Source organism: Odocoileus virginianus, chromosome 31, assembly GCF_023699985.2.
Source record: "Odocoileus virginianus isolate 20LAN1187 ecotype Illinois chromosome 31, Ovbor_1.2, whole genome shotgun sequence".
NCBI lineage: Eukaryota > Metazoa > Chordata > Mammalia > Artiodactyla > Cervidae > Odocoileus > Odocoileus virginianus.
Genome location: NC_069704.1, coordinates 20,386,438 through 20,406,113, shown reverse-complemented (window position 1 = coordinate 20,406,113; position 19,676 = coordinate 20,386,438). Strand labels below are relative to the sequence as shown.

Sequence of the window (19,676 nt, the reverse complement as noted above, 5' to 3'; positions counted from 1 at the left end):
CATCTATGAAATAAAGGTTTTATATGGGAAGATTTCCAAGGTCTTTTCCAGCTTAGTTTTCTGTAATTTCATAATCTCAAAGACTTCTTTTCTGTCTACCTTTATCACCATCTCATCTTGCCATTTTGGTGTTTCTATTGTGAATGAGGAAAATAATGGTGTTTCTATACTCCCCCAACTCCTCACACCTATTAAAGGCTTCATCTAAACCTCAGTGAGTATCTGGGACATGTCTGAGCTAAACGAAAGGATAAAATTGTGTCCCTTTTTGTGTCCAAACCTTATGAAGTACATATAGAATAAGATGTGATCATCAGCAAAGTCCTTTATTGACTGGTAGAAAGCCTTTATTAAAGGTAGAAAGCCTTACCTTTATTTTTGGAATAAAGGTAATACCTTTTTCGAAAAGGATAAGAGTTATGACTGATATAGGATACCTGTATATTCTTATCCATGCCATTAATTTAGGGTGTGGTTCTGAACATTTCCCTTAACCTTTTCTAGGCATTAGCTTTCCTGATCATTCATTCATTTGTTCATTCATTCATCATTTACCTGCCTCTAATACTTTATAATAAGGTAAGTTTATCTCTAATATTTTCTGAAATTTTCCATGAGCCGATCTCATGCTACATCTGGCCAATTCACATGCCACTGTCCTTTGACTTTTCACCTGTGTCCTGAATAGCAGCATTGCCTTGATTCCCACACATCCTCTGGGAGGGGCGGGGGGGCAGGAGAAGCTGGGTCTCTCTACAAGCGATGCTGTGGTCTGCCTCTCAGATGGGAGCCGTTCTTATTTGCTGGGAGGTTTATATAACAGATGTTACAAGGCAGACAAGTAAGCACACACTCCCTGAGCCCGGCGCACGTGGAGCCAGACACGCACACTCTTGCCAGTCAGTACCAGTACAGGAGAGCCGCCGGGTGATGGAGGGAGTATGCTCGGAGGGGCGGGCGCGGCTCCGAAGCCCTGCTAATGTCTCTGTGTGGCCATGCTGTATTTTCAGCTTGTCATCATGGCTGGGACAGTGCTGCTTGCCTACTACTTCGAATGCACTGACACTTTTCAGGTGCATATCCAAGGATTCTTCTGTCAGGACGGAGACTTAATGAAGCCTTACCCGGGGACAGAGGAGGAAAGCTTCATCACCCCTCTGCTGCTCTATTGCGTGCTGGCTGCCACCCCAACTGCTATTGTAAGTACAGAAAGAGATTTCCTTCTTTCCTGTCGGGTCCTAAACAACATTTTCTGTCTGCTTTTTCTCTTCTTTCCTCTCTCCCTGGGCTTACATCAGCAGCCTTACTAGATGTGTCCTTTTCCGGTCAAAATAGAATGAGTAGAGCCCTGCATAAAATCTCATCTAAGTAGGCCTTGTCTTTTACAGGTGGCTTTTGCTTTCTAGTGCCTGAATTGAAATATATATAATTTTTAAAGTATGCCTGAATATGTAAGTCAATAGTCATGAGTGGCTGCCATGTTAAGTATAGCAATTGTGCTCTTGAAAAAAAAAAAATGCATGGCTTGCTTTGTGTGTTCAGAAGAGGTTGTAAATGTAAATGCTGGCCTCAATATAAAGACTCACGTCAGAGTGGAACAGAATCCTTCCCCGCCCCCCTCCAGCCTGCATCTCCTGTCCTTCTGACTGAACTTCCAGAGAGGCTGGAGATGAGAGAAATCGCTCGACCTGATTTGCCGTGATTCATTCTGGGCAGCTGATTCTGCTCACATTGCTTGACATTCAATTAAGTTGCAACTTTACCTTCATTGATTGCACTCGTCTCTCTCATGAGGGGAAAAAAAAAAAAAGGCCCAACAGTTCTCTAGGGAGAGTGTTTCAAAAGCATAACTCACAGATCTGTATTGTCTAGTAAAGTGATTTAACACTTAGACATCTTAATTTTAACTTAAAAAATGACTTTGTATTTTAAAATAAACATTTTTTTTGTACATGCTATGGGGTCAGATTATTTGGGATGTGATCTCAGTTATCATTTGCCCCTTTCTTCTTCCAAAGCTTCCTCCCCCTCAACTTTCCCTCCTCCCCTCTCTTCTCCCTCATCCCCCACTCCCATCTCTTTGGGACAATAATAAAAATACTCACTGGCATGCTGAGGAATGTACTGATTACTCCGATGTTCAGTTTAAGTATTGTCTTCCATACCAATGTTTTCCTTGCTTTAAGGTGAGAAATGGAATCGAATTTAGAGGAGAATATGCACATAATGAGTACTTTAAGTTCATTTTTATCATTAATTCTAGGCTTGACAAGCTCCCCCTTAAATGATAAAGCTCTGCAGTAGGAATTAAGATCAGCTGTGATAAAACAGAATCTCTCATGGTGGTGAAAAACACAAGCTTTGCAGTCCAACCTACAGGACCTCCTGTCTGTGTGACTTCCGGCAAGTCACTGTACTGTTTCCTCCCCCTCTGCCCCCCAAAACGGAGATAATGTGACTGCCTAGTTCATGGAGTTATCAAGACTTAAGATGCTTCATACAAATACTTGGCACAGTGTCTAGCATGCACTAACTGGTTAGAAGTAGGTGAAACAAAGAAAAACTGGAAACTGATCTTCACCTTCTTCAGGATCACAGATGAACTTCCTCTCCCTGCAGGGGAGACTCCATGGAGACCCTAGTCACACCTCCTGTTTAGAGACTCCATAGAGACCCTGGTGACACCTCCTGTTTAGAGTGATAGGGGATGTGCCCCTCTTAACTTTCCTTTCTCACCAGCCCAGGGACTAAGAGAAAGCATAAAAGCCCCACTTCCAGGCATCTCAAAAGACAACACAATTGGCTCCCCAGGTAAAGCCTAGAGGCTACACTGGGTTCTATCTGGAATGATTTAATGGCGGCTCTAACCAGAGGCACTGGGCTTAGCTGGAATCAGGTCCTGGTTTCTTCCTGTCCCATAAACATACCATTTTCTCATGTTCTCAGACTAGAATCCCTGAGAGATCCATTGCCTTACTAACATTTACCTATCTCCTTGATAGTGCCAGGAAATATCATTGCCTGGGCTCTCCTGCAATTACTTTTTATAATCATAGAGACATTTTTCCTTTAAAAAAAGAGAGAAAAACAAGGAAAGCAAAGGAAGCAGATCAATGAAAATTATGAACAAATCAATGAATCAGAAAACAATAGGATTGATAATTAAAATGTATAATCCCCTTGTTCTAACATAAGAAAGACAAAAGTTAAAAAAAAAGAGAAAAAATATATAAGCAAAAATATATAAATGTTTAAAAGTCTGTACTATAGTTTTATTAAAATTGTATATTCAGCTCTATGCCAATACATGCTTATCTCTCAATAAAATCGATAATATTCTATGAAAATGTAACTTTTTAACAATGCCTTTAATAGAAGTAGAAAACCAAATAGATGAATAACAATAGAGAAAATTTTAAACTGTCTAAAATTTATCTCATTTCATTGGAGACACATAACTATAATATAAATTCCTTCAAAATTTCAAGGCATAGAAAGTCAGTAACTATATAAACTGTTCCAGAGCCTTAAAATAAGCAGAAAGCTTTTCAATGCACATTATAAAGCAAGAAAAATAGGGATTTCAAACACTTAGAAAGTCTACATACACATCCACAAAAGCATTAGGAATGTTAATACAAGCAGATGGAAGAGGACTGATAAGTCTACCTGAAAAATAAGCATTTCTACCAAAATAAAAAGTGAATAAAGACTGCAAAAATATTTTCAGAATATGAGACTCCCATGTAAATATTCTTACTACTTAAAAAGATGAGCTTCCAAAAATAAAAATGGGCAAGGACAAAAATAGACAATTAACAAAAAATTTATATGCACATAAACATTTCTAAACTCATGAATTATCACAGAGAAGTCGTTTTTTTAAAGTCCAGAATTTTCCCCATGTAAAATTGGCAAGTGCTTTAAAGAAGTATAATTGTGTTGTTAAAGGTATAAGTACTTTCATACAATTTGAGTCAAAACATAAACTGAGGGGCTTCCCTGGTAGCTCAGTGGTGGGGAATTCACCTGCCAATGTAGGAGACATGGGTTTCATCCCTGATCCAGGAAGACATCACACACCATGGAGCAGCTAGGCCCTTGCGCCAGCATTATTGAACCCGTGCTCCAGAGGCCCGGAGCCGCAACTACTGAACCCATGTACCCTAGAGCCACGCTACACAGCAAGAGAAGCCTCAACACAGTAGTTCCTGCTCCCCACAACTGGAGAAAGCCCGTGCAGGGCAATGAATACCCAGTGCAGCCAGAAATAAACAAATAATGTTTTTTAAAGAAACTAGCCATTAAAAAATGCAAGCTGACATTTTCTTTTTGAAGAGCAGCTGGTCAAAGATGTGCAAGAGTTTTATAAACTTTGGACCCATTAGTTCCATTCCTTGAATTTATGTTAAGGAGATAACCTGAGTAGGGATGTTCAGTCAGCTTTAAGGGAGGGAGGTGGGAGGTGGGTTCAGGATGGGGAACACATGTAAATCCATGGCTGATTCATGTCATGTGTGGCAAAAACCACTACAATGTTGTAAAGTAATTAGCCTCCAACTAATAAAAATAATTGGTAAAAAAATTTAAAAAAAAGAGTAGAAGGATATTTGGTGGTAGCTAAATACACAGAACTAGAGGATTGTCCAAACTCATTATGAGACTGTGATATTTCTGAAACACCTTTAAGAGAAATGAAGCATGCTTATGATTTAGTGAGAAGATTTTTATGAGGGCTAAAAATTCGTATATAGTATCAGAGGTAAAAGCTTTTTCTCTTTTACAAGAAAATATGAGATTCTCTTAGTTTTCTAGCTCCGTTTTTCCAGAGAAAGAGGGTACATATCAGCTATGTTACTAGGCAGAATTAACCCCTGATTGGTGAATTGCCCCTGGACTCAGAGAACTGAGATTACCCAAGACAGTGCCATGCTATGATTTCCCAGTGCAAGTGACTCTGGAAACTTGGAAGCCATGTCTGTGGAACTGCTGCACCTTTTACTGACTCTGATGGGACGTGATAAGTCTTGTAAGCCAAGGTGGCTCCTGCATCCTCTGATGTGTCTGTGGTCTCTTTGCACCTGAGCTGCCCTGGATCACTGCAAAGAAACAGGCTGAAGAGGAGCAAGTGATGCTGCCCTGTTGATAAGCTATAGTTCCTCCCAAGTGGACCAGTGCCAAATGAGACATGTGGTTGCCTGTGGCTCTGAATATTTAATAGACCCTAAGAAAACACCGTATGTGTATTACAAGTATAATCCCAAATTTATAATTATACATAAAAAAACTGGCAAGAAATAAACTAAAATGTACAGCTATTATCTCTGAGTGCTAATGGAAGTTATTTTTTTCTTCTGTTATAAAATTAAATTCTACATCAATGCAGTATTTTCAAACTGAAAGATATTTTTAAAACATTCTGATTCTTCTGGCATAATTATGAAATGACCAATCTTCAGTAAGATTTAAACAGCAATTCTAATAAACAAAAACACATATGACCAAAAAAACAAAAATAAAACAGAACTTTATGAGGAATTTCTCTTCTCTCTGTGTAAAGATGATAGATTTCATTCTAAGATTTTCAGCAGAAATTCTTCTCAAACTATGAATTTTGATCATTATATTCCTTTTCCCCCAAATGATATGAACTGACATGGGGTCAAATGCCATGATGGGAAGCCAAGGGAGTGTGGACAGTGGACAGTGAACAGAATTTTAAGGATCTAGAGTTCTCTCATTTTCAAGTATGGAACTCTGATTCGGACATTCCATTCCTCCTTCTTGGGGAGAAAAGTGTGACCAATAATGATGGTGGGCCTTCAATATATGTGCTGAGGAATATTCCATAAATGAAGATGGCAAGGATAACTTCTTTAGATTTTCTTGTTTTCTGCAGTCCTTGCCTAATTTATCCTCATAGCATCCCAGAGAAATAGAAAAGAGATATCTCAAAGAGCACAGAGAAAGTGTGTGGTCCAATTTCCTTCATTTTTGACTGAGTCTGTGAGTTCATTTAGGAAGACAGTCATAAGCTATGTTAAATGATTTGCTGAAGGCTGCAGCTAGTTCTCTATGTGACTGGACAGTAACCCACCCATTTGGTTCTACTTTTATTTTCCTCTCAAACAAGGAGCATTGCTAGGACCCAGCACTGATAACAGCTGATGGGTTAATGGCAGAGAGTCCAATGGCCTTGAAACCCTGCTGTGATGCTTGATCTTCCCCCGAAACCTGAAAATAAGTGAGCAGCTGCAGGACAGAGAGTGGACCTCTCCTGATGCTCAGAGACATCTCCTGGGAGCAGGGAGCCGTATTCACTTCTGTCCCTCTTGGAGAGGTACAACGTATCCGAGTGCAGTGTGTATCAGGCCACCTGAACACAGATCCCAAGTGCCAAACTCAGCACACCCCTACCCTCTGAGTGTGCATCCTTCATCCTCACACTGCAGAGTCACCCTGTCTCAGTTCTGCTCTGTCAAGAGAGGGAGGGACGTCAGTTATGGCTTTGTACCCCAGTAATTGTGTGACCTCTGATAAGGCATGTTCCCTCTGTGGGTTGGATTTCTCATCTGTAAAAGATAGGGTTGGGCTAAATGATCTCCAAGATCTTTCTGGTTCTAATATTCCTTAAGAGCTGAACAAAAACCTTATTATTGGAAGGCTCCAAATGTCAGATTCCCAGCTCTTTAGTCTCTCTTGACTTTCTTTCTGGAGTTTAATTTGTGCCTGGCCAAGGGTTACACAGAATGCGACAGCATGTGTGTGTTTCTGTGTGTGCAGGGTTTCTCAGAGTGGTACAGTGTGTGTGTGTGTTTGCTCCTTTTTTAAGCCCATTTCCTATTTTCCCTGGAGTAGAAAGAAGGCAGGGCAACTCTGGGGACTCCGTGGTAAAGAGTCCTCCTGCCAATGCAGGAGACACGGGTTCAATTCCGAGGTTGAGAAGATCCCCTGGAGAAGGAAACGACAACCCACTCCATGGTATTCTTGCTTGGGGAATGCTGGGCAGAGGAACCAGTTCATGGGATCACAAGAGAGTCAGACATGACTTACAGACTAAACAACAAACAATAACAACAAAGAAAGGAGGTGGGACTCCTCAGGGGTGACATGTGACACAAACTAATGGCAGTTCTCTGAGCAGGCACCTCAGCCTGGACTTATCCTTGGTGTTCTGTGTATTCTGTGGTTGATGTGCTAGAGAGCAACCTCGCGCCCTACACTGTGTCTCTAAGAATGGGCACTAATTGCCGGGATGCACAAGAAAAGTCATGAGGGAAAGGACTCTGCTGTGGGTTTGATCTGTCACTTCCCATTTCTCCTTTTGTGCTTCGCTGTCAGAAAGGATCAGCATCATGTGGAGGCAAGGCCACGTGGGAGCAACCGTGCGGGGACTTAGGAAAGGTTAGAGCTTGGAGTATTTATTGCGTCCAGAACCATTTAGCCAAAAGTGTTGGCCCGGGCTTCCAGGAAATCTGCAGGGTGCCTTCTGACCATCGTGGAAACCCTGGCTCACAACTGCCTCAGGGCCCCTGAATAAACTCAGACTCAAAGGCAGAGAGCCGTTTTGGATAAGAGGATTTAACTCGGTGGACAATCTGATTTGCCCGTATTGTATCTCAGCCCCAGCACCACAGGGCATGAGAAGATAGCGAGTAAACCTTTATTGGCCTCACAACAAAGTGATGGGAGTACTTAGAATTGAAACAGCAGAATGTTTGACGCCCAGTCCAGGAGAATCGACCAGCTCGTGGTCTGCATGCATGCGTCCACATGAGCATACATGCATAAGACTCTGCGAGAATTTCCTAGGAAAGGAAGAGACAAGCATAGTTTGATGGAAAGGCCCAATCTGGAGGAAACCGTGACGCTTCATTTGGGGGGTTTCTAGGCCAGAAGCTCTGGGAGTGAATACAAAAGCTCAAAGCACAGCGTGGATCAGAGAGTGGGCCCTGGGTAAAGGCACATCTGTTGCCTGGCTAATGAGGACCGCAGCTGCAGCGGCAGAGACAGTGTCGGCGCCTGAGTGCCTCGTCATCTGCCTCTTCTCGGCTCTGAACAACCTCAGCTATTGAAACCCCTTTTAACACTTCATCATTCACATCTTTTCCCTTTTGTACATTATCACATGATTTCCTTTTTTATTTTTTTATAAGACGCCTGCACTGTTTTTTCACTTTATTTTGACCCAACCATGCAACATGTGGGATCCTAGTTCCCCAACCAGGGATCGAACCCATGTTCCCTGCAGTGGAAACGTGGAGTCTGAACCACTGAACCACCAGGGAAGTCCCTATATTTATTCATCTTTACCATGACTACATTTTCTTTATTGCAAATGTACTTAGTCATTACAATTTACATTCCCCGCCCCCCAGGAAAGAGTTATAAATATCCTCATTAACTGCTGTGGACTTTTTCAAAACCTTGAAGAAGAATATCCATTTCCCTATTTACTATCCTTGTGATAGATGAGTGCTCCAAATTCCTTTACGGACTGTTTTTTACCCAACATCATCTGACAGCGAGATGTCCTTACAACTTGGAGATGGTCCTTACCACCTTTACAATGTCTCTTTTAATGACTGATGATTAGATGATTGTGTTAGGAGTTTTGATAATTTGTTTCTTGAAAAGACTATCATTTGCCTAAAATTATGTGATGATTAGTTGACTTGGTGATCACAATACATTTTACTTTTTACTGAGAGCAGTATTTTAGCTAATTCATTTTTAACTCCCATTTCTCTTATATCCATTGTTCAGAAAGGGGAAAAAAATGTTCAAGAGAACACCCTGCCACCTTGGTGCTACACTTCAGAGCAAGTGTCGATTTCAGAGCCTTCTGAATGGGTACGTGCCACCCCTAGATTAAGACCAGTAAGTGAAAAGTGACAGTGAAAGTCACTCAGTCGTGTCCGACTTATTGCAACCCCATGGACTATACAGTCCATGGAATTCTCTAGGCCAGAATACTGAAGTGAGTAGCCATTCCTTTCTCCAGGGGAATCTTCCCAACGCAGGGATTGAACCCAGGTCTCCCACATTACAGGTGGATTCTTTACCAGCTGAGCCACACAGGAAGCAGTAATGATGACTCTCCAATCCACAAAACACTTATTATCTGAGTTGCTGGATAATTTCCAAAGCCATCATCCAAATGGCCTTGATTCTATCGAAGCCTTCAGCTTTGAAAGGCATAGAAATGTCTACAGCTGAATTCCTTTATTTACACTCAGTGGGATAAAGCAGACGTCAAGAGGTCTTGAACCAAGCATAACTCAGCGGGCCAGAGGACTAGAATCCTCTCTGCAGATCTGAACTGTCACTGGTACTCATCAGGAAAGATTAAACAGAGCATGAAGATGTTGGGCAGCATGGTCAGTACGTTTAAAACCCCCTGGGTCACTTTTAAACAAGATCTACAGGAAAAACCCTGGTGCCTCAGACACTAAAGAATCTGCCTGCAATGCAGGAGACCCAGGTTTGATCCCTGGGCCTGAAAGATCCTCTGGAGAAGGGCATGGCAACCCACTCCAGTGTTCTTGCCTAGAGAATCTCATGGACAGAGGTAGCTGGTGATCTATCAGTCCATGGGGCCACAAAGAGTCAGACACAACTGAGCTACTAACACGTGTGAACACACAACATGCACAGCAAAAACCATGCATGCCTTTCTCAGAAATGCTCACAAGTAAAGAAGCCTCCCAAGGAGGATACTGGAAGCATCTCCAACTCCCTGGGACTGAAAGCTCTCCAGCTACTTAGACATTGGTATTGAGAAGTGTGCAGAGAACCCTCTTCTCTTCCTCAGAGCATGACACGTGCACACCCAGGGAGGGGCTGCCAGCCTCTGCTGTCCTTTAGAAACACAGGTGACAGGTATCAGGCAGTGTGATGACTCTGGAGGAGGCTGTGTCCACTTTGCTCCAAGGGAAGATGATTTCGTGAAGGCAAAGCCTTGTGGGAGTTGAAAAGTGAATGAAGGCTGGAGGAAGAAGAACTGTAAGAAACTACGCTGGCCCTGGAGAGCTTAACCAACAGAAGAGAGACTGAAGCCCAATTATGTGATATCAGGTCCCTTAATCAGTCCTACCTTGTCAGTTTCTATCATAAAAACAAAGATCTTGGAGCTGAAAGAGCAACTTAAAGGTCTCCTACAGAGTTCCCCAACCTCCAGGATCTCATGTCTGATGATCTGAGGTGGAGCTGGTGTAATAGCAATAGAAATAAGGCACAAAATAAATGCAATGAATTTGAATCATCCTGAAACCATTCCCCCTCCCCAGTCCATGGAAAAAATGTCTTCCATGAAACTGCTCCTTGGTGTAAAAGAAAAAAGTTTAGCGACCACTGTTGTCTAACAGATGAGAGATTGACAGAGAAGGAACCAGAGAGGTCAGCCAAGTGGTCCAAGACTCAACACCTGGTTAGGGGCAGAGCAGAGCTTGCATCACACCATGTTTCCTTAATCCAGGACAGTTTTTAAATCAATTTCAACACACATTCTTGCCTAGACCAACCAGTAAGTGAAAGCAACAAACACTCTTTGAGCTTTTCTAGATGCTTTCATATACATTTCTAATAATCAATAATTTTCTGATATAGTTATTACCCCCATGTTTAAAATCATGGGGAACAAAAAGCTTGGAAACATTCAGTTATCTGCCCAAAGTCACCCATCAAGAAGGGAGCGAACTGAGCTTTCAACTCCAGAGCCTACATTCAAGAAACAGGACTATGTGGGAGAAGGAGAGGGTGGGATGATATAAGAGAATAGTACTGAAACATATATTACCATATGCAAAATAGATGACCAGTGCAAGTTTGATGCATGAAGCAGGGCCCTCAAAGCTGTTGCTCTGGGACAACCCAGAGGGATCGGATGGGAAGGGAGTTGGGGGCGGGGTTCAGGATGGGTGGACACATGTACACCCATGGCTGAGTCATGTCAATGTATGGCAAAAACCACCACAATATTGAAAGTAATTAGCTCCCAACTAAAATAGATAAACTAATTTTAAAAAAATAAAATCCTAAACAAACAAAAAAGAAACAGCAATGATTTTGATATACCAAGTATCAGAGCTACAGCTAGCATAATGCAGGAACCCAAAACCTATATTCCAGGATCTCTAGATGCCTTTTGTGATGACAGCCACACAGAACATGCAGTGGATCCCTCTTACAACATGAAATGATAATACATCTTCCAGTGACTTTTTCTGCAGACTTTATATTTTGCAACCTAAAACACTATCTTCTAAATATTTTGCATTTATATCACTTGTGACTTATCAGATCTCCTTAAAACATTGTCAAGACATGAATTCTGAAAGATTTCACCAAACTAATGTATTATATTCCAGGGTTATTTATTTATTTGCAATTTGGGCTTCCATATTTGAAAGACAAATTTATTAAGAGTTACTCACTATGAAGTCAGTCAGAAAGAGAAAGGCAAATCTATATTAACACATATATATAGAATCTAGAAAGATAGTACTGATAATCCTATTTGTAGGGTATCAGAGGAGACATAAAGAACAGAATTTTGGACATGGTGGGGGAAGGAGAGGGTGGGATGATTTGAGAGAATAGCCTTGATACATATACATGACCATGTGTAAAATAAATAGCCGGTGGGAATTTGCTATATGATGCGGGGGACCCAAAGCCAGTGCTGTGACAATCTAGAGGGGTGGGATGGGGAGGGTGGCAGGAAGGGGGATCGAGGAGGAGGGGACATACGTATACCTAAGGCTGATTTATGCTGATGTATGGAAGAAACCATCACAACATTGTAAAGTAATTATCCTCTAATTAAAATTTTAAAAAAGGAGCTACTCACTAAAAGTATAAGTATTGTTAAAAGTTTTAGGTCACTTGCGATAGTAGGCGGCATAAGCTGTGGGGGATGAGAGATGCACCAATGGAATTCACTTGCTTGTTCATGGCCAGGTCTAGAGTTTGGCCTTGATCATTTCTCACCGGAGGGTATTCTCATTTGCTATGAGTGATAGCATGCTTGTTAGTCAACAATCTGAAAGGCCATAATAGATAGGGCAGCCAGGGCCAAACACATGGAGAGACCCACATGTCCTGGCTGCTCTCTGAACAGAGCTCTGGATGGAGACAGAGCGTGCGTGGCAAACAGGCAGATGGAAGAACCCAGTCAGTGCCAGAACCAGACTCATAAATCTGCCAGTGTGAGAGGTGGCTTCCAACATGGGCTGGTGGCCTGGCAGGGAAGCAGAATCTCGCCCGCCTCTTTTCCCAAGCAGAATCAGGCCTGTATGAAACTATAGGACCCAGCGGATGGAGAAACAGTACCCTGTGTATGATCAATGAAATGAACATCCATGAGGCTCATCCACTGGGATCTGAGAGCTGGATTCTTCCATCAGCAACCTTATGTCCATCACAGTCTGGAACATCAGGACTGTTGTCCTACCTTTAACTTATAAAATGACCCCCTTCCTTTCTTCCTTCCTTCCTTCTTTATGTAAACAGTATTGCTTAATATACTAAAAGTATTATATCAGTAACTATATAAGTTATCATATATTCTAGTTCTGATTTTTTTCTATTTCATATCTCAACTCTGACTTGAATATTGTTGACCAATAGTATCAATTCATATACTGCTTATCACTGCTGACACAAGAGTCTTAGGACATTTTACTTATGGATTATTTGAGCCCCATACCCTTTCACATGGCAAGTTTTGTTTGGTGCATCTTGGAGTGATTTTGTTTAGATTTGTGTGTGTGTGCACGCATGCCTCTGTACACATATATGTGCATTTTTTTAAAAAACAAGAATATGTTATGTGTAGATCTTCACTCACATTTTCTATTTTGTCTCTTGTGTGAGTGTGTATGCTCAATCACTCAGTTGTGTCCTACTCTTTGTGACCCCGTGGACTGTAGCTACCAGCTCCTCTGCCCATGGAATTTTCCCAACAGGAATACTGGAGTGGGTTTTGCCATTTCCTCCTCCAGGGGACCTTCCCAACCCAAGGATCAAACCTGTATCTCCTGCATTGGCAGGAGGATTCTTTACCACTGAACCTCCTGGAAAGCTCCAGATGTCAGGATAGAGATCTGTATAATATGTTGTGGGAACAATGATAAGACAGGGTCTCCCTTTTCCTGAGGGGACCTGGCAAAGGTTTGGGGAGAGTCATGACATTTTCACTGAGTCTGGAAGGATAAATACTAAAAATTATTTTCCCTTCCTTATAGTCTACCTCATTAAACCTGTATTCCAAAAAACCTTCATTAATCTGATATGCTTAATTCATTTAACACTGAATAACTGCTATGTGCCTTACACTGGGCTAGGCCCTAGGGATATAACCAGAATAAGACAGGCAGGACATCCTATAACAAGGAATAACAATGATAGTGTGTACTCATTTGTGATAGGAATAGAAAGGAGAAACATAAGGTAAGAGATTCATATACAACAAGAATGCTTAAGCTAGGCTCTGGGAGTAGAGAATGCACCCTCAAGGAAATGCTGTTTCATTACCCGACCATGCATGAATTTATCCCCATCTGTTCACTGAGATGAAGAACAGTAATGCAGTGCCATCATTCCAGTGGGGACAAACAAAGCCTTGTGGCTCCTCCTTTTGAGAGAGATAAGTCAAACGAGAAAAAAAGGGAAAGCTGAGTCCTTAAAGCTATTCAAATATTTTTACCTGAAGGAGCATTAATGCATTAATTCCAAAGGATGTCACAAAATATTCCTAGACATATGCAGATAGCATTGCCAAGGTGATCCATGCTGTCCCATCATGTGCCTGTCTGACCCTGAGCTCAGTCTATTCCTGCCAAATTTTCATCTCATTCTGACTTGGTCATAGTTCTACTACACCAATCTATCTTGTACTTTAATATCATCTAAGGTTTTCAGTGTTTAAAGCATATTGCATTTGTTTTGTTTTCTGTGTCATATATTAAACACAAATTCAACAAGTATTTTACTGGCTCACTGCTGAGTAAAAGTGTAGCATTGAAGACAAAGGACTCCAGAGACAGGTTTCCTGGCTTCAGAACTAAGACTTGTGATGAACTTGGACAAATTATTTAACCCCTCCATGCCTCAGGTGTCTTATCTGTACAAGAGGATAACAGTGTCTACTTGTTGACCACCTGCTAGAGTTGCTTCAGACACTGTTGCTTCAGCCAAATCCCTGAGACTGTCGAGTTTCTTTCTCAGATGAAGGGGGAAACATCTGTAGATGATTCCAGTTTTACAATTCTATCACTTAACTTCCACCATTCATGTGCCATTCATTATGTTGGCATCTTTATCCATCTAAATAGATATTCTATAATGAAAGGAGTAATATAAGGCATTAGTCAGTTCAATTCAGTCGCTCAGTCATGTCCGACTCCTTGCGACCCCATGAGTTGCAGCACACCAGACCTCCCTGTCCATCACCAACTCCCGGAATCTACTCAAACTCATGCCCATCGAGTCAGTGATGCCATCCACCCATCTCATCCTCTGTCATCCCCTTTTCCTCCTGCCCCCAATCCCTCCCAGCATCAGGGTCTTTTCCAATGAGTCAACTCTTCTCATGAGGTGGCCAAAGTACTGGAGTTTCAGCTTCAGTATCAGTCCTTCCAATGAACACCCAGGACTGATCTCCTTGAGGATGGACTGGTTGGATCTCCTTGCAGTCCAAGGGACTCTCAAGAGTCTTCTCCAACACCACAGTTCAAAAGCATCATGCTCAGCTTTCATTATAGTCCAACTCTCACATCCATACATGACCACTGGAAAAACCATAGCCTTGACTAGATGGACCTTTGTTGGCAAAGTAATGTCTCTGCTTTTTAATGTGCTGTCTAGGTTGATCATAAGTTTTCTTCCATGGAGTAAGTGTCTTTTAACTTCATGGCAGTAGTCACCATCTGCAGTGATTTTGGAGCCCCAAAAAATAAAGTCTGTCACTGTCCCCACTGTTATTGCCACATAATGAAGTTAACAATTTATTGCGATGTGTGCATATAATGCCCTGCTGGGCACATTGGCTGTCCCAGTCATTCCTCATCACTGTAATACACACATTCAGTTTAAAATATTCAAGACAGCATGAGTGAGCTTTTTCATTCATTCTCTTATTCAATTTATTATTTCAACTTATGTTTTATATGACTTTAGAATTTAATATTATACCTGAAATCTATCTGAAATTATCAGTTGTCGCTTTCTCTAATCCTTTTAAAGAGTTGTCTGCAAACTGCTATTTAACTCTCCGTCTCTCCAACATAGTTTTTTAATACAATTGTGAAGCCTCAGAGGTTTTCAGTTTTTTTAAGCCACTGGTCTCTATATCAGAAAGCTCTCCAACTTGATAATTCTTTAACATTCCTTCTCCAGATTTTTATTGGTGAGATATCCATGTATTTCATAAAGTCAACCAGAGAATCTCTGATTGCCCAGGAGAAAACAATTCTGACTGGAGAATGCTGTTACCTGAACCCCTTACTCCGAAGGATCATAAGATTCATAGGTGAGTACAAGAGGATGTTGTAAAAGCCCTCACTTATAGGTAAAACTTACTAAAAATGGACATACTTGATAAAATAACCTAAGCAAAGGAAGCACCAACTTTAAAAGCAAAGGTTGTTTTAGAGTTTTTCTAGGAAGTGCAGAAATTGTGCCTGACCATGGTGCCAACTCAAATTTTTCATCCTTAAAGTGAAGCAATACTTACTAAAGTGTTTTACAAAAGATTTCAACTTTTTTCCCACACTATATTTATCTGAGATTCCCTCAGGACATATATTTTAATATTGACTGGATATTGCCATATACTCTTTAGCTGAGTCAGGCAAGGGGGTGGGCCATCAGGGAACACCAATAAAATGAACTTAGAAATAATCAAATTTCCTGAAAAAAAAAAAAGTTTCCTACCTAGTAATTCTGTTATGCAGGGAACTTTTAAAAGTATGGGAAATCACATCCATCAGTTTCTTGAAAATCATGCCTTTCCAAAGTTGGAAAACAAAGAGTTTTACTAGTGTTTATGACAAAGAATAATTAAGACACTTTCTATATCCCTCCTTCTAGGACTTTTATAAAAATTCTGAGGGGATATGGATAATGATCACAGATATAGGAATGAATGTGTATATGGGTAAATGTGGGAATATAGATCTCACAGAGTTCCTACAGAGTGAGTACTCAGTAAATAATTATTAGTGTTCTAATGAGACCTGCAAATTATCTACTGGCCATGTGCTTGTGGGAGCCAAGATAAAACTCTGAACATATCAATATGGTGTTAATACAAGTCATGATACCATTTAGAACATAGAGAACTGACAGCTGAGAAGGTGAGGTCCAGAAGACACATGCTCTCTACTCCTTTGATTAGTCTTAATCCTTTTCTTCCTATGGAAGAAAGGGTTCAATTTCCTCGAGTCATGAGCAAAGGATCACAGCACAATCAAATGTGCCGTAAATTCATGCACCCCTATGTTCACTGTAGCACTATTTATTAATATGATAGCCAAGGCATGAAAACAACCTAAATGTCCATCAACAGAGCAATGGATAAAGGAGGTGTGGTACATATATACAATGGAATATTACTCAGCCATTAAAAAGAATGACATAATGCCAGCAACATGGATGGACCTAGAGGTTATCATACTAAGCCAGAAAGAGAAAGACAAATGCCATGTGGTATCACTTACAAATGGAATCTGAAATACAACACAAATGAAATACCTATGAAACAAAAATAGACTTACAGAAAACGGACTTGTGGTTGCTGATGTGGGGAGGGTGGAGGCAAAGACTGGGAGTTTGGAATTAGCAGATACAAACTATTATACATAGGATGGATAAACAACAAGGTCCTACTGTATAGCACAGGGAACTATAATATATCCAACATCCTGTGATAAACCATAATGGAAGAGAATATGAAAAGAATATATATGTGTGTGTGATATGTGTGTATAAATGAGTCACTTTGCTATACAGCAGAAATTAAACAATAGTATAAATCAACTATACCTTAATAAAATTTAAAAACTATATGCAGTAACTTCTAACATTGGCATGGGAGTGAGGGAAGTAGTAGAGTGGGAGGCCTAAGAAAATCTAAAAGAAGCAACCCTTAACATTCAAATAGTCTTCGGCATTTACTGATATTTGCAGAATGACCTGTGGGAATCTGCAATAGGCTCACTGGGTTTACCCTGATCCATATGATGTCATCACTATTACTCATTCCAAACAATAGTGTCTTTCAAAGACATCCAGAATTTTGTCACTTGTTACTAGAGTGGCTTCAAGGAAAAAAGAGGAGAGGAGAGAATATTTATTATACAGAGCACTGGACTAGTCACTTTATAAAATTTCTTTGATCCACCCAACACTCTTTAAGGTAGATTATAGTTCTAACTGTGCAGACAAAGAAGCTGACATAAAGTGGGATAAAGTCACTGTTCCCAAGGACTATGAGTGTGTGTGTAAGGCTAATAATACCTATACTGTGAGCATGAAAAATATTATGATAAAGAACTTGATATCCAGTTTTTAAAAGATGATGGTAATCATTTACTTTTAACTTTTCATTGCATGACTTTGCTTTCAATGGGTTCAGTTACTCACAGTCAGCCATGGTCCCAAAAGGCTCCAGAAATAATTCCTAAGTTTTAAATCACTCTCCATTCTGAGTACGTTGAAATCTTGCACCGTCCTGCTCTGTCATGAATCTTCCCTCTGTCCAAAGAGTCCCACCTGTCTGTCGGTCACTTAGCGGCCCTCTGGTTATCATTGACATCATTATATCACAGGGCTATATTCAGGTAACACTTACTGTACTTAATAATGGCCTCAAAGTGCAAGAGTAGTGATGCTGGCAATTTGGATATGCCAAAGGGAAGCCATAAAGTACTTTAAGTGAAAAATTAAAGGTTCTCAACTTAATAAGAAGAATCATATGCTGAGGTTGAACAGTAAGAACAGATCTTTTGTTTGTGAAATTATGAAGGAAAAAGGAATATGTGCTAGTCCTGCTGTCACACCTCAAACTGCAGTTACAGCCACAGTATGTGGTAAATACTTAGTTAAGACAGAAAAGGCATTACATTTGTACAGTAAGATATTCTGAGAAAGAGAGACTATATTCACCTAACTTTTATTACTGTAAATGTTCTATTTTGTTATTAGTTGTTAATATCTTAGTGTATCTAATTTATAAATTAAACTTTGTTATAGGTATGTGTGTATCAGAAAAACATGATATAGCATTTGGTATGATCCATGCTTTCAGGCATCTACTGGGGGTCTTGGAATGTATCCCCATGGATAAGGGGGACTCTTGCAATTTGTGATCCCTTGGAGAGGAGGGACTGTATCTTTCTTGCTTTGTATCAATAGCATATTGTAAAATGCCTGTCACATAGTAGGTTTTCCATAATTTTTCTGGAGGGGTAAAGAGCAAAACTAAACTGTGTTAAATCACAGATTTACCTAAAATTGCTTTCATAAATACTGATTCTTAAATATTCATTTGCCACCTGTTTAATTAACTTTTGGGATGTCCTGGGTGGCTCAGATGGTAAAGCGTCTGCCTTTGCGGGAGACCCAGGTTCAATCCCTGGGTCAGGAAGATCCTCTGGAGAAGGAAATGGCAACCCACTCCAGTACTCTTGCCTGGAAAATCCCATGGACGGAGGAGCCTGGTAGGCTACAGTCCACAGGGTCGCAGAGTCAGACATGACTAAGCAACTTCACTTTCACTTTCTAATTAACTTTTTACCTCTCTTAGCTTAGTTCTGAAAAATTAAAGTATATAAATAAGGCAATTTCTAAGAGAAATTCAAAAGTCTATTCTGACTTTTCATATAGGAGAGGTGAACGTGGAGGGAGGGGTTTATCTTGAGATGGGTAACTTTGTCGTAGTATCTGTGGATTTTTTTAATAAGAGTTTTTCTTATTTTCTTATTCAAGCATACTACTTGAAATGAAGATCCTTTAAATGGAGATGTTTCCTTTGAAAAACTTAAAGTATAATGAGGTATTAATCAAAATGTATTAGAAATATTATTGTAAGTTGCTTAACAGTCTTTTCCTCTAGCCCAAGAGCCTGCAAAGTGTATACTATGCAATTGATATTAGAAAATGATAACTATTCCTATAAGCTGAAATGGCATGACTCTGCTCTTGCAGTTTATATAATTATCCTAGAACCCATTACAAATAGTGTTTCCTAACAAGTACAATCAGTTTCACATTGCAAAAATGGCCAATGAACTAGCAAAATATTTTTAAACAAAATAATGCTTTATTCTATCACAGATGAGAAAAAACTTGGGATTCTAGTACATTTCTAGTGAGGGTAAGTCGACCCTTTCTGCACAGCAGTTTGACAGTATATTTCAATAGCCTTAAAATAATCATTCTTTTTAACTCAAAAGTCTATTTTAAATAATCTATCCTAAGGAAATAATTGGAAATATAAATCAATTTTTATGGACTAAAATCATTAAATTTTAAGTGAGAAAATGGCAATGGCCAAGTCAAAGGGAAAACTTTCAAATTAAGCCATCTTGTCCTACAGACAAATGCTCACTGTGTTGACCTTGACAGAAAGGATTGAACTCCTCTGATTCCCAAATCCAACAATAACTTTTTTT

The 19,676-nt window shown here is 40.2% G+C and overlaps 1 protein-coding gene across 4 annotated transcripts in view; it reads left to right on the top strand.

The window, feature by feature from the left end:
- The window catches only part of PLPPR1 (phospholipid phosphatase related 1), a 295,003-nt gene that overhangs the window by 245,483 nt on the left and 29,844 nt on the right, over positions 1-19,676 (top strand). For 3 of the 4 annotated variants that reach the window (XM_070459368.1, XM_070459365.1, XM_070459366.1), the window contains exons 3-4: positions 1,011-1,199; positions 15,400-15,532. In XM_070459368.1, coding sequence (XP_070315469.1) covers positions 1,011-1,199; positions 15,400-15,532 — 322 coding nt within the window. The remainder of the gene's footprint in view (positions 1-1,010; positions 1,200-15,399; positions 15,533-19,676) is intronic. The other variant, XM_070459367.1, reaches the window with a different exon arrangement.